General features: G+C 39.7%; 3 protein-coding genes across 5 annotated transcripts; all 3 read right to left on the minus strand.

The window, feature by feature from the left end:
• Positions 1-382: 382 nt before the first annotated feature.
• On the minus strand, positions 383-3,474 carry si:ch211-12e13.1 (uncharacterized). Of its 2 annotated transcripts, XM_061279576.1 has the most exons (6): positions 3,426-3,474; positions 3,141-3,205; positions 2,914-3,077; positions 2,100-2,321; positions 1,082-1,294; positions 383-978 (listed from the first exon to the last, which is right to left on the minus strand). In XM_061279576.1, exons 3-6 carry the CDS (start codon positions 3,074-3,076, stop codon positions 797-799), a joined length of 780 nt encoding a protein of 259 aa, XP_061135560.1. In that variant the 5' UTR covers position 3,077; positions 3,141-3,205; positions 3,426-3,474; the 3' UTR covers positions 383-796. The 2 variants fall into 2 exon arrangements, with proteins under 2 accessions (XP_061135560.1, XP_061135559.1); XM_061279575.1 differs by lacking the exon at positions 3,426-3,474 and having other exon boundaries at positions 3,141-3,388.
• Positions 3,475-3,527: 53 nt separating this feature from the next.
• Positions 3,528-4,598, minus strand: LOC133154688 (immediate early response 3-interacting protein 1). The gene is made up of 3 exons (XM_061279584.1): positions 4,438-4,598; positions 3,945-4,046; positions 3,528-3,860 (listed from the first exon to the last, which is right to left on the minus strand). Exons 1-3 carry the CDS (start codon positions 4,526-4,528, stop codon positions 3,805-3,807), a joined length of 249 nt encoding a protein of 82 aa, XP_061135568.1. The 5' UTR covers positions 4,529-4,598; the 3' UTR covers positions 3,528-3,804.
• A 695-nt stretch (positions 4,599-5,293) lies between these two features.
• Positions 5,294-12,407, minus strand: LOC133154673 (mothers against decapentaplegic homolog 2). 2 transcript variants are annotated; one of them, XM_061279566.1, is made up of 11 exons: positions 12,230-12,407; positions 11,005-11,367; positions 10,487-10,576; positions 10,124-10,317; positions 9,113-9,247; positions 8,890-8,964; positions 8,059-8,112; positions 7,760-7,972; positions 7,515-7,652; positions 6,926-7,070; positions 5,294-6,702 (listed from the first exon to the last, which is right to left on the minus strand). In XM_061279566.1, exons 2-11 carry the CDS (start codon positions 11,238-11,240, stop codon positions 6,579-6,581), a joined length of 1,404 nt encoding a protein of 467 aa, XP_061135550.1. In that variant the 5' UTR covers positions 11,241-11,367; positions 12,230-12,407; the 3' UTR covers positions 5,294-6,578. The 2 variants fall into 2 exon arrangements, with proteins under 2 accessions (XP_061135550.1, XP_061135549.1); XM_061279565.1 differs by having other exon boundaries at positions 11,005-11,371.
• Between the last annotated feature and the right edge of the window lie 50 nt (positions 12,408-12,457).

Here is a 12,457-nt window from a genome sequence, read left to right on the forward strand (position 1 = left end):
GTCCCAATGCAAATAAAGGACAACTAGTGAATTAGAAACATTGTGGGATAAAATCAGAGTGAATATTGACATATCAAATAATTACCCACAACTATAGGAGCACTTTTCTTAGGGGGTTAAGCTGTTGGTATTTTCCAAGTTGTTGGAAGTGACTCCTATCTCTGTTGGATCCAGTGATGGCAACAATAAAAATTGTAGCTGTTCATGATTCAACCCTTTCTTTCAAACCTGGCAGAGAATTGCCTGTTGTTAGAAGACGCAGTTCTCATCTGTCACTGCCCCGCCCGAGTTAATCCTTCTTTCATCTGGTTCCTGTGTTGTTTTCAATATAATATTTGTGATACACTCTAGTAAATAATAATTTCAAGAAATGTTGGTACAGTGCAGGGAAGGATGAAAATCCATTTATTTCTGTTCTACTGAGTGAAGGTGTTTTACTAAATTATAAAGGACAACAGTCTCTTACATAGTACATGAAAAATTCAAGCAGCTTTATGAGATCAAATATTGAACTGCCTCCCATCTGACATGGAATGAGGCCTACAGTAGAGAAGTAGGCTGCAGTTTATGGTCAAATGTAAAAATATTTCGTGGAAAAAAATGGGACTGACACTGCCAATGAATAAATATTATAATTATGCTCATAGGTTTCCAAAGCTACGAATCAGACTGTTTTGGAAAATCTGTCGACCATGGTGAAGATGGTTGTTTTACTTTCATGATGCATCACACACTAAGGTAGGAGAGAAGAAAAGTCCCAACATATACTTGGGGATATGACTATTTCCTGTTTCAGTCAGGTCCTGAATATCATTCCCGCTAAGTGAATCTTGCTGCCTCCGTGTTGCTGCATTTGGAAGCTGAGGTCTTGGGTAGATGACTGACATCTCGTGAATGAAAGAGTCACTTTGCTTGGTGCCAACAAACGATCCTCAAAGTGGGCCATGATGTTCAGTGGAGATGTGATGACTCCAAACACTGGTGATGCAGAAAAAAAGCAAAGTAACAAATCCAACCTATAAATGCTACAAAGCCATTATAACTTCGAATTCAACCACAAACTCAGTTGATGTTAAGTTACCATTGTGCTTTTCTATTTCAGCCAAGCAGACAGACAACATCCATAGACTTGAAATGGTCCGCAACTTGAAGCCAAACAGACTGGCTGGCAGATAGAAGAACCAATAGTCCAAGAAGGACCAGGCACAAAGTGGACTAGCACTTAAGGGAACTCTGAGATCCACTTGTTTGACGTCCTGGAGCATAGCTTCATCCATTTGAGCGGCCATTGCAACTGCACACAAAAAGATTCCACTCAGGTTGCTGTGATTCGTGTCAGCATGTACTTGAGCCAAAAGAGAATTTACATATAGGTGTTTTTTTACACAAAAATACTTCTACACTATAAAAACAATGAGTCTGTTGAGGATCCGTGACATCACAACTAACTGTAGGACAATTAATTCCTGATGTAAATGGATGTAAAATTATTTCAGCTAAATTTTCATTAAAAATAGGGACATTAGAAAATTCATCTACAGTTTTTTTTAACAGTGATCCATGCATCTTTAGTATCTGCTATACTAGGCATCTCTTACTTAATTTTTTTTCCCAGCAAGGTCTGCAGAGATATGCTTTACAGTTCTAGGTGATGAAGCCAAGAGATCTTTCTGGATTTTGGGGTGGCTAGCAACAGAACCATAGTTCTGTATTTAGAGCTATCTGTACACAGTGCCAAGATGAATTTATAGAGCAGAACGTGGACCACCTTGGGCCATCGCCAGCCAATCATAGGGCGAGTGTCAAAACTTCATTAAGTGGGAGCCAATCCCTGTTGGCTTTGGGAGAGATGCGGTGGTACACCCTGGATTGATCGTCAAGTCAATTGTACTTTGATGCCTACACAGGATGGGCCATTTAGAGTCTTGACCCTTATGTTGTAATGTGCGAGGAAGTAGTCAGAGAAGACATTCATAACCCAAACCACAGAACTACGAGGAAGCTAAGCCACTAGTTTACCATGCTGCTTAAGGGAAGTTTCCAACATTGGAAAGTTTGAACGTGAAAACAAGACATTTACAAAAAACAGTGATGCTCACTCTCATTTTTGGCTTGTTGGTACTTGTTCTTGGACATCAGTGTTAAGATACTCTCCCACACAAGACTCTTGGAACGGGAAGTGGCAGAAAGCAAGACATCTACCTCCACACCGACATCCAAGGTTCTGTACACGAGGACTTGAACTTGCAACGTAAAGGGACCTTTCTTCAACTCATCAACTGGCTGATGGGTTTTAATGCTCTGGCGCACACAAACCAGACCTGGAAAAGTCATTCAGACAAATTACATTGGTAAAATATTAAACTTACAAAAGAAAACATTGCAGTGTCATAATAAAAGAGCTTTGGAATGTCCTACTCATAGATATCAGAGCTACAACCTCGGTAGAAGCATTCAAGAAACAATTCAAAACACATTTCTATGCTGCTGCCCGTAATTAACCTCCGCTGGCTGATTTGGATGCAGTTTGTGCTCTTTCTCATTTTTGTGTCAATTTTAGAATTGACACACAAATTTGATGCACAATTTTTCTTTGCTGGCTACATAAAATTACGCGGCGGGCCGTATCTGGCCCCTGGGTTTGACACCTGTGCATTACATGTAATCCTTACATTATCAGCAACTCAGCCGCACCCTAATACGGATAAAGATGATGGGGTTTTGCCACTTGGTTGATGTATTAATATTATATGTATTAAGATTACAGATGTTTTATTATTCATATTAATCAGAATAATATATTGTTTACAGTCGTGGGGAAGCATAGATGTATAAGTAAATTTGAAAAATACGCAAATATTTGCAACACGTGCAAATATTCTGTAGGAGTTCATCGGGGAATAATAAACTTACCAACTGGGCTCAGCCGGAAGTTGTGATCAGTAATGGCCATGAGCAAAAGTGTGCGGCACAGAACCTCAGGGAAGCACAGAGGAATGTCTCTGTATTCGCTGTCTGGATAGTCCCAACCATAACCTGTAGCATCGCAAAACCTCCTCAGAAGCGCTGTGTCCATTCTGAAAAACGATCAACTGTCTCATCCTACACAGAAGCATTGCGAAGACAGTATACGATCTTACCTGCAGTTGTAGACGGCGTAAAATACGTCACATCCCTTCTTTCGGCGTGGCTTGTACAAGCAGCCCTGTCTCCAAATAAGAGCTTTGGTCACATATTTCAGAAACAGGTAGGAAAGTTTTGGGAGTTTCTCCCAGCAGAGTGTACTTGTTTTCAGTAATTTATGAGAACAGTAGATGTGTACATAGACGAAATAAATGCAGGGTACAGATAGCGAGGCCAAAATATAATTCTGAAGGCTTCTCATCATTTTATTTTTTTTACATTCAGCAGAACAAATACAAAACCTTCAGTCCTGTTTGTTTGTAAGAGGAAGTTGTGGTCGGGCGACTGAAGTACGGCAGCCACAATAGGACAAGAGAACTAAAGGTCAAAAGGGAAATTCGAGATGGCGTCACATAAATTCTTTATTATGGAGCACGTATACAAGAATATAAAGGATTTCATATTTAATTTACATTAATCAAACCGAACCTTTTCGGTAATTGTGTTCATCTTAGAATGAAATTTACCACAGAAGAGCGTGTTAAACCACTGCAGAAAAAGCATGACATACCGACATAATTTTCGATCATTGTCACCCTATCGACATTAAATGTTCTGTTAAGTCCACAGCGTCCTGAGGTTGTGAAATTGGAGGTAAATGGGTTTGTCCATTAGTTCTCTTCATCCAAACAGCAGCAACAAAACGATACACACTGAATTCACTGCAATCAAAGGCACTGCGATGGCAAGAAAAATATGTGTCAATGGACTTGTGTTGATATGCACCCTTGAAAAGGTTTTCCTGGCAAAATGTGGCTCACCTCTCATGACGGTACGCACAGAGCGAATCAGCGTCATCATCTGAACTTTGATGCCTGGTTCATCACCAAATCCTCCAACGCCCTGGTCCACGCCCCATCCAACTACACACAACAAATGTTTTTTTTTCCTAGTTCAATCTTTTATTCCAACATAAACACATTAGGTATAATAAAACCATCAACGACAAGCCAACAAAAACAAAATAAGACAGCCACACAACACACAGTAACAACAATGTTGCACCTGTCATTCATTGAAGCGCAAACGTTCACGTAATGATTGTATGAATCTAAATTCAAAGTAGCTTGAATCGAGAAGAGAAAAACGTTTTAATAGTGAACGTTTCTTACTATCCCTTCACTGGAAAAGTTATGTCAACCTGGGTCAAGCAGTATTACTTCTTGCCGTTAGCAAGGTAGCTAACATTAACCGTACAACGACAAAACAATAACATTTCCGTATACTGAAGGCAATGTAGTTACCATTACTTACTTCTACTCAAAAATCGTTCTTCGTGCAGTACTGCTACAGCATTCACGCAGAGAATTGCTGCTTGGATCAGTGAGTAAAGAGTAAATGCCATGTTCCCTCAATGAACAATTAGCAAGAGCAATTTACGTCTAACGTCAGCTATGGCGGCCTGGGAGGGAAAAACTAAGCTTCGTTAGAGTTGTCCAAGTTACAATCTATGTACGGATTAATACAACTAGGGAGAAACAAAGCGGAGGTAGCTTTAAATTCTCTACAATACAGATTAATCATCAAAATAACTATGGGAATACGTTTATTGACTTTTAGGTATAAATATTTTTAAGTAGGTCCCACTAAAAATGCGATTTAAAAAAATCCTGAAAATTATTGTCCAAATTTGTTCGACCACAGAAAACCCAACATAAAACTATAAGTCAAAAACATGAGTCATGAAGATAAAAATCTTTATTATTATTGTTTTATTAAGTCTGCATAATATGCCCCACGCCTGAGAAGCTTATGGTCAAGGGGAAAAAAAGCTCTAATAATACCGCCCTCTACTGGTAAAATTGCAACATCTACTGTAATGACTGCTTTGCAAAAAGAAAACTGTTAAATACACACGTTCTACTATTGTGCGTCTGTACGCGTGGTCCACATCAGTTTCTGTAAGGTACGGTTTCACATTCATATTTTGGCGGCCAAAGACAAAACGATGTAACACTGGTCTCTCCTAAAACATGGTTAATTTCCCCAAATCCACTTCAAGTACAATCGCTAGTGGCTCAAAGTGAGCACATTTACATTAAGAGGGAAGGGCACATGTCAAACTTGCTCCAGCAACATACTTATAGACAATAAAGGAAGAGCAGATAAGTATTGTTTTACTATATTTTATAGACAGAACAAATACAATACACTTAACACCAACAGTCCCAGTGAGGGGGCACATTAGCACTTTTCTTTGGGAAGAAAGAAAAGCAATCTCCCATGTTCTGAGAACACTTCGAAAGCTAGCTGACAGTAAATCTTGATGAAGCACAAAAAGGTGGTTGTTGTAAAGAGATGAAGGAAGGGCCATTGCAAAGTAGCAAATACTTTTTTTCCACTGAAGCAAGGAGTCACAGATGGAAGGAAATTAATGTCAGCTGAACCTTTCAGGCCAAATAAAGGAATGATCCTCAGCCCCCAGGTTAGTTTTGCTGGCAGCTGTGTTTTTGAAAATATCACTCTATGAGAACATTTTACATAGATTTATATATAAAAATACATGAGAATACAAAGAAGTAGCAAAACAATTGGGATATAGGCTAAAACCAATGATGAATACTCATTGATAACTTCAATTGATCCTGATGTGACGATTAAATGCCTCTTGGAAAGTGAGACAAAAGAAGCTCTTGCTAATAGTTGATATTCTCTGGTCCCTGCCAAGTGCAACCCTCAAAGCCTCATTTGTAAACCAGGCTGGATGTTGGGATGAGAGTGAACTTCACCATGGACAAATACTGCCATATAATGACAAAGAAATTAACAAACACACTGAACTTTCAGTTTGTTTAGGGTTTGGGATTTTTAAACCAACATTCCTATTTGTCAGTTAAGTAGTATGTCTTATAACGACACGAGTTTAAAAAAGAAAAAAAAAAGGGGGGTAGGGGATTCAAGTCTAGCATACAGTGAGGTTGATTTCATTGTTTTTTTGTTTAAAAAAAAAAAAAAAAAAAGGTTCCACTCCATGGCTACCTTCAATAAGCTCCCTGAACCCTGACAAAACATGGGCAATATTTCTTTGAGAAATGAAAACATATGCTCAGAACAATACTTGAGAGAAGGTCCAGAGCAAATATCTTAGCACACAAGCCATGGAGTGAGAAATATTCTTACATTTTTGGTATTTCGCCTACTTCCTGGACAAGAATACTTTACAATGTATTTGTACCTCAAATAGATGTAATACACGATTTGGGAAGAAGCAGTTGAACAAGGTGCATGAAAGATGACTAACAAAGTGCCAAATTCTATTGAGCTCTGTGGAGAAGGGGAACAAATACTATGCAATGAACACAAATTGTTTTGCTGGGATTTGAAAGATGGGACTCAATTGAAATTTGATCTTTGTAACCATTTTCTTTCGAGGAGTGTGGCGTTTCATCCTTGTTTTAAGACATACTGGAGCAGCGTGCAGACGGGGAACCCATCTGGGTCAAGACCTTATCGAGCCACTGTAGAGGACCATTCAAATGTAACTCGATCCAGCACGGAGTGCTCGTAACCGTCTGCCTTCTGTGAACCAAACAAACAAATAAAAATAATGAATCAAACTATCGTGTGGATACTTGGGTTGAAACTTTTCACACATTTTCAGATATCAAACTAGAAAAACCGCATGGATACATCAGTATGGAAAAATATAGATTACCACATTGGGTCGACAAACAGTTAGAATTCTCTCAATGCGCTCCTTTCAACAGCTTCTATTGATGGACACGTAAAGTGATAGGATCACCTGTACTCTGCTCCCCAGCCTTTGACGAAGCTCATACGGATGGTGCACATCCGAGTGAGCTGGTACACCGCTTCAAAGCCCTGGTTCACAGACTGGGCTAGCAGAGCTGCAAATTCTTGATTGTTAAAGATTTTTAAATTACAACCTGAGTGGGGGGGGTAAAGAAGAGGTACAGAGGAAAGGTAAATGGACAAGTGTTTTTGACATTGGAAAACAAACACTTTTCTTTTGTGATTGATGACAAGAAACTAACTTATTAAAAGCAAGACTTGATTTACGAACAGTACATTTGTGAGAAAATTGAGATTTCGTTTTCTGTTACGCAATATGCATCTATCAAATCAATTACATTGTAATAGAATTAATGTGTTCCAGTGACCCTCAAAATCCATGGAAATATTTGGGGGTGTTTCAATTACAAAAGAAATCTCTGTGCTGTTTAAAAATGTAATAAGAATTGCAGAAGATCTAAGAAGACACAACGGTACGCAACTTTCGTTAAATGTCTTGCATTTTGACTAACATGGAAACTAAAGCACTTGCTAAAATGCTGCAAAGGATAATAGGACAGATAGCTTTGGCATGTTACCTGGCGGAATTTTACACACTGTTGCTGGATGCCATCCATACCGCTGATTGCAGTTTGGACTCTGGACAAAGATGGCACTATCACTCAGACACTCAGCAAACACTTCTCCGCCAATGTAGTAGAGTCTAACACCTCTTCCTGTATATAACACAACAAAACCACAATTCTCATAGAATCAGAAAATCATGATCCAAGTTTGTAAAACTGTTTTTCAAAAAAGGTCACATCCTTTGGAAGATTCTTACCTATATGCCTTCGCGTCATCTCTACAGTGGCATTTCTGTTGACATTAGACAGCAGACCTAAGCAGAATCGCTCAGAGTTGGATGGATCTGTAAATCCATCGACAGTCAACGAGGGCTGTGAGGCATGGAAGGTCTCCCCAACACGTTGGTTTAGCTCATAGTAGGCTATTGAGCACCAAAAAGCCGGTTCTGAGTAAGTCACTGGTTGCAGGTCTACAGAGATAGACAGTGTAATCCTCATTCAGACGATGTCTTGTGTATGCCTTGATAACCTCAGTTACAATGAATTGCTTTCTTACCCATACTGTGATTGACAGGTGACAGAGTGCTGGGAGACATCTCTGCTGGAGAACCTGGCAAAAGCACATCAAATTTAAAGATTGGTTTTACAAAAGCAACAACATGCGGCAGACAAGTAGTAAGATGTGTGATGAAAAAGACGAGACTGGAGTAAAAGAATCACAGAGAACTGCTAATAGAATAAAGCAACTAATGCACAATGACAATAAAAGACTCAGGTCAATGAGCTCCTATTTGGGCCACAAAACTTTCATAACTATTTTTGCCCCAACCAGGATTTTTTATTTTTATCTACCATCCAAATGGGGTGAAATAGATCAAGGAATACTTTTGAAAAAAGTTCTGGAGTCAAAATCAAAACTTTTTTTCTTAATGGAAGGGCGGAGTTAGTGCCAGGGGGACACGGACCTCAATTTTCTTGTGGAGAACCCATATTGGAAGTATACCAGCGTTTTTTGAAGGTTTCATCTGTACGTTTACAAAAATGTGCCCCATTTTCCCAATGCATTTCAATAGGGGGCAATTACTCAACAAATTAAAAAAATAAAGCAAAATAAATTGCAATGCAAATCTATCATGTGTACGCTTTTTAGGTCATATTTTTCTTTATATCTGCATAAAATGTTAAGGGACATGTGACGACATGTTTGGTAAGAAACTGCTGTTGACCTGTTATTCACAGACTTTTTCTATTCATGGACCAGAACATATTTAAAATAATTTCTTTCTCCTCCAATATATTCGGTCAGGAAATGTGGCCCCCTAGTAGTGAAGAACAAACAAACAAACAAACAAACCAAACGGTGTCTTAAGACCCTAGTTTGTGGTACCTGTATCCATGCTTTGATTGATCTGTTGATCACTGGCCTCTCCATCCTCACTGATGTAACCAGGCGGAGGCGTTTCTGTTCAATTAAGGGCATGGCAGAACAATGAAATGGTATCTAGCGTGACTCGGACCAGGAATGCACTTTTATTCATTCACATTTATTCACAAATTCATTTAAGTATTCATTTACTGACTTCCTTCAAGTTATACGACAGTAAGCGTACCTGGTATGTAGTTATTTGGAGGATCAATTCCTGCAGGAAAGTTTGTGTTCTCGGGTATGGAATGAGTGTAGTCATCCAGAGGTGGCAACTCTGTCAGAATTTCAGAGTGTCTTGGCACAAGAACTGGAGGCAGAACTGTGGAGAAATAGTCAAGTTCCGTAGTCTCAACTTAAAGCATCATCAAATTTGGCTTACATTTTAAAGATACAATTGTTATTAGTGGAAAAACACACCATCACTTGGCTCACACATTGTTTGCCTCACTCGGTGCTTCTGACCCACTGTTTGAGAAGGACTGCGAAGTAGTAACATTAAATTGGATCCAACTGTCCTTCATCATGTCACAAGGCATGTATAGGTTTAACACAACTTTGTATTTATTTGAAATAAACTCAGAGGACACATACAACACCTCTTCAGCCTGTGCATGAAATATAATTTGCTGGAGCTGTCCAAAAACACAGTTTTAGGTGCTGTGTTTGATTTGACCACACTTTGATTTTTAAAGTTGAAGTTTATACGTTTACATTCTCCACTTAAATGTGGCTCAGCTTTTCAAATTTTGCAAATAGTACCTTTTTGGGGAAAAGAAACTTGGTAAGAAATTTGGTAGCCCGACTTTTTACCAACACTACACACTGGAAAATCTTGTACAAAATGTATGTTGGCCTATCAATTTTTTTTTGCATTTGATGGGAATATATTCAGACAAAGGTGATTTTTTTTCCTTTCTATGCACTTGATCGTCTCGACCAGGTGTCTCCAACACAGTATCAGACCACTTTAAAAGTTGGCCAAGGAGTCAAAAATACGATTGCAGAAATTTAATATTAACTGCCCTCTCAAACAAAAGCATGTGGCTCACTCCCCCCTGAAATTTAAAAAAATATTTGTGAAATATTTGTCATTAGAGGGGGAGGAGAAAGCAGCTCCAACCAGGGAGAATTTAAAGATTGAACAAACAAGTTGTTTTATGCAAGTTTGAAGGGTTACAAATGAAAGCCATCTTACCTGGAGTCTCGACCCTCTGATAATGGTAGGGGTTGATGCAGACCTCATCCTTCTTGAGGTGAAAGGCATACTCACAGGCCTCGATTGCACGCAGTTCATGGTGGCTGTGGAGATCTGGCCACCGCCACAAACGGCAATAGATAACATGGGGAAGCCCCTTCCTGTGGGACCCCTGAAAGTGGCCATCAAGGGATCTTAACAGATGGCAGAGGGATGACAAAGGAACAAGATGGAAACAAGCGAGGACAGGAAATTAATAACAGATCAGACCGTGTCGTGATGATAATGAAATCATTTGTTGTAATAATTATCACATGACAATGAGGTAAACAATGTCGGTCATTGAGTGATGAGAATGTTCACCTTGTTTGGTCCGAATAGCTGTAAAGGCCTGATGTGTCCCACTGCTCTATCGTATTTGGTGAACTCAGTCCCCATATTTCTGAGCAATTGCTGCCCCACCCAAAAAAACAACCAGAAAAATGTCAATGATTTTTTTTTTTTTTTTATCTATTCATTTTAGCTTTATTTATCCGAGTCAGGCAATCAACAACTTTTCATTTGCATTTAAAACTTTGATGACAGAGAGCAAATTAACACAAATGAAAAACGTCACACATCGCACAAAAGAAATTCATCCACACTAAGGTAGCCACTGTACTTCGACAAAGACAACAGTAAGTGAGGTCTCGAACAATTCTCAGGCGATAACTGAGGTGTTATCTCGAGACATACAAACATCTGAAATGGTTTTTGCTAGCCTATCAGTGTTCCCACTGAACACCAGTCTGGTCATCAAGGTTGCAAGTTGACGCGAGGAAAAGCAGTAAACAAAAGTTTTACATTTTTCTTTTACAAATTCTTGAATGATGCCATCATACCTGGGGATGGTGACACACTTAGTGTTGCAGTTCTGCGTGGTTATAGCTTTCTCCAGCTCATCCAGCTGTCCTGTCTTCTTGAGCTTCTTCACTAAACTCTTTACAGCCTTTTCACACCATTTCTCCTCCTGGCCATTCTGTTCTCCGCCACCCGCTCCACCGGGTCCGTTGGTTGACTTCTTCCAGCCCAAAAGCCTCTTCACCACAGGAGGAGTAAATGGCAAGATGGAGGACATCTTGGCTGGACAACCCAGGAGTCTCCAGAGGACTCAGTAAACAAGATGAAGGTCCCTATTGCTACAGTTTGGGCCCCTGCTCAGTGGAGCCCCCCCTCAAAGGCCAAAATATCACGAGAAGCCAGGTCTATCTGGATAGAGGACACAAAAAGACGCATACTGTTAACGTAAAATATACATTGACGGAAAACTTGTCTATAAGCTTACGTTAAGTTGACCATTACGTTAAGTTAGGGAAACTACTAAGTTAGCTTGTTGAGTGTGCCTCCGTCACGATCCCTACTCAATTTAACACATTATTATCATGTACCCTGCAGGTGAGCGTTTAAAACTAACAACAACTAAAAACGTTTACGAGTTTTAACGACCGCTTCCAGAGCTAACACCGAATATAGGCCGACCGCTAGCTACCTGGTGGTGGTGGTAGGGGGGTAACCTGTTTGACTCCAAGCACGACATTGAACTCGCCGTTAGCACCAACTTTTAAAATGTTAAATACTGTACTCGAACACCCTTTGGTGCAAGAAAAAAAGAACAATAACCGTAGACTCAGCAAAGCCGTTCGTAAACTAGTTTGTGTAGCGATTGGCATCTGGCTAGGTGAGCTAATGTTAGCATAACTGTAGGCTAGCTGCCAGCTTGTTATCAAAAACCCTTTTGTTGTCATCCGCGAAAACAATATGCGCAACATTCCAGTATTCTCCTTGTAGTACCTTATGTCAATTTCTGAGCCAATGTATTATTGAAACGCACTTGTATAATATAAAATATCGTTTTAACGGCAAAACAATAAAGTTTTAACTCAGACTAGTCAATAATTGTTTGGGACTTTTGCTGGACTCGAGAAGCGGTCCCGAAATGGATTAGCATCCAAAACGAACTATTGCAAACTAGGCTTTTGGATCCTGCTGGCTAGCGGAGCTACAGCCCCCACACTAAACATCAACCCTTTAAAGTCGAGTTAACAGCTAAAACATTGCATCACTCACCGATCGTGAAACTCCAACGACCCGCAGTAGTAGTGAAACAACAGACGCTCCAATAAACAATTCTCTGCAATACAATGGCCAGGGAATATGATACCGCTAGTGAATTTGACAAAAGCTTGACGGCTTTCCTCAAATTGCTACCAGTGCTACTGGTGCGAGTTAGCCATGTTAGGTAGACCGGAAGAAGAAACCAGATTTGATTGGTAGACAAAACTCCCCACCTCAAAC

Source organism: Syngnathus typhle, linkage group LG5 (assembly GCF_033458585.1).
Source record: "Syngnathus typhle isolate RoL2023-S1 ecotype Sweden linkage group LG5, RoL_Styp_1.0, whole genome shotgun sequence".
Lineage (NCBI taxonomy): Eukaryota > Metazoa > Chordata > Actinopteri > Syngnathiformes > Syngnathidae > Syngnathus > Syngnathus typhle.

What these genes read in the sequence shown, in the direction of transcription:
- LOC133154688 (XM_061279584.1), bottom strand. Translation starts at nt 4,528, where the DNA reads ATGGCATTTACTCTTTACTCACTGATCCAAGCAGCAATTCTCTGCGTG. An exon ending in AGAACGATTTTTGAGTAGAA is followed by an intron (nt 4,047 to 4,437) that starts GTAAGTAATGGT and finishes TGTTGTGTGTAG; the next exon opens with TTGGATGGGGCGTGGACCAG. An exon ending in TGTGCGTACCGTCATGAGAG is followed by an intron (nt 3,861 to 3,944) that starts GTGAGCCACATT and finishes TTGCCATCGCAG; the next exon opens with TGCCTTTGATTGCAGTGAAT.
- LOC133154673 (XM_061279566.1), bottom strand. Translation starts at nt 11,240, where the DNA reads ATGTCCTCCATCTTGCCATTTACTCCTCCTGTGGTGAAGAGGCTTTTG. An exon ending in AGCTATTCGGACCAAACAAG is followed by an intron (nt 10,318 to 10,486) that starts GTGAACATTCTC and finishes CCATCTGTTAAG; the next exon opens with ATCCCTTGATGGCCACTTTC. An exon ending in TCAGAGGGTCGAGACTCCAG is followed by an intron (nt 9,248 to 10,123) that starts GTAAGATGGCTT and finishes ATTTCTCCACAG; the next exon opens with TTCTGCCTCCAGTTCTTGTG.
- si:ch211-12e13.1 (XM_061279575.1), bottom strand. Translation starts at nt 3,388, where the DNA reads ATGATGAGAAGCCTTCAGAATTATATTTTGGCCTCGCTATCTGTACCC. An exon ending in TACGCCGTCTACAACTGCAG is followed by an intron (nt 3,078 to 3,140) that starts GTAAGATCGTAT and finishes ATCGTTTTTCAG; the next exon opens with AATGGACACAGCGCTTCTGA. An exon ending in CCAACAAGCCAAAAATGAGA is followed by an intron (nt 1,295 to 2,099) that starts GTGAGCATCACT and finishes TTTTGTGTGCAG; the next exon opens with TTGCAATGGCCGCTCAAATG.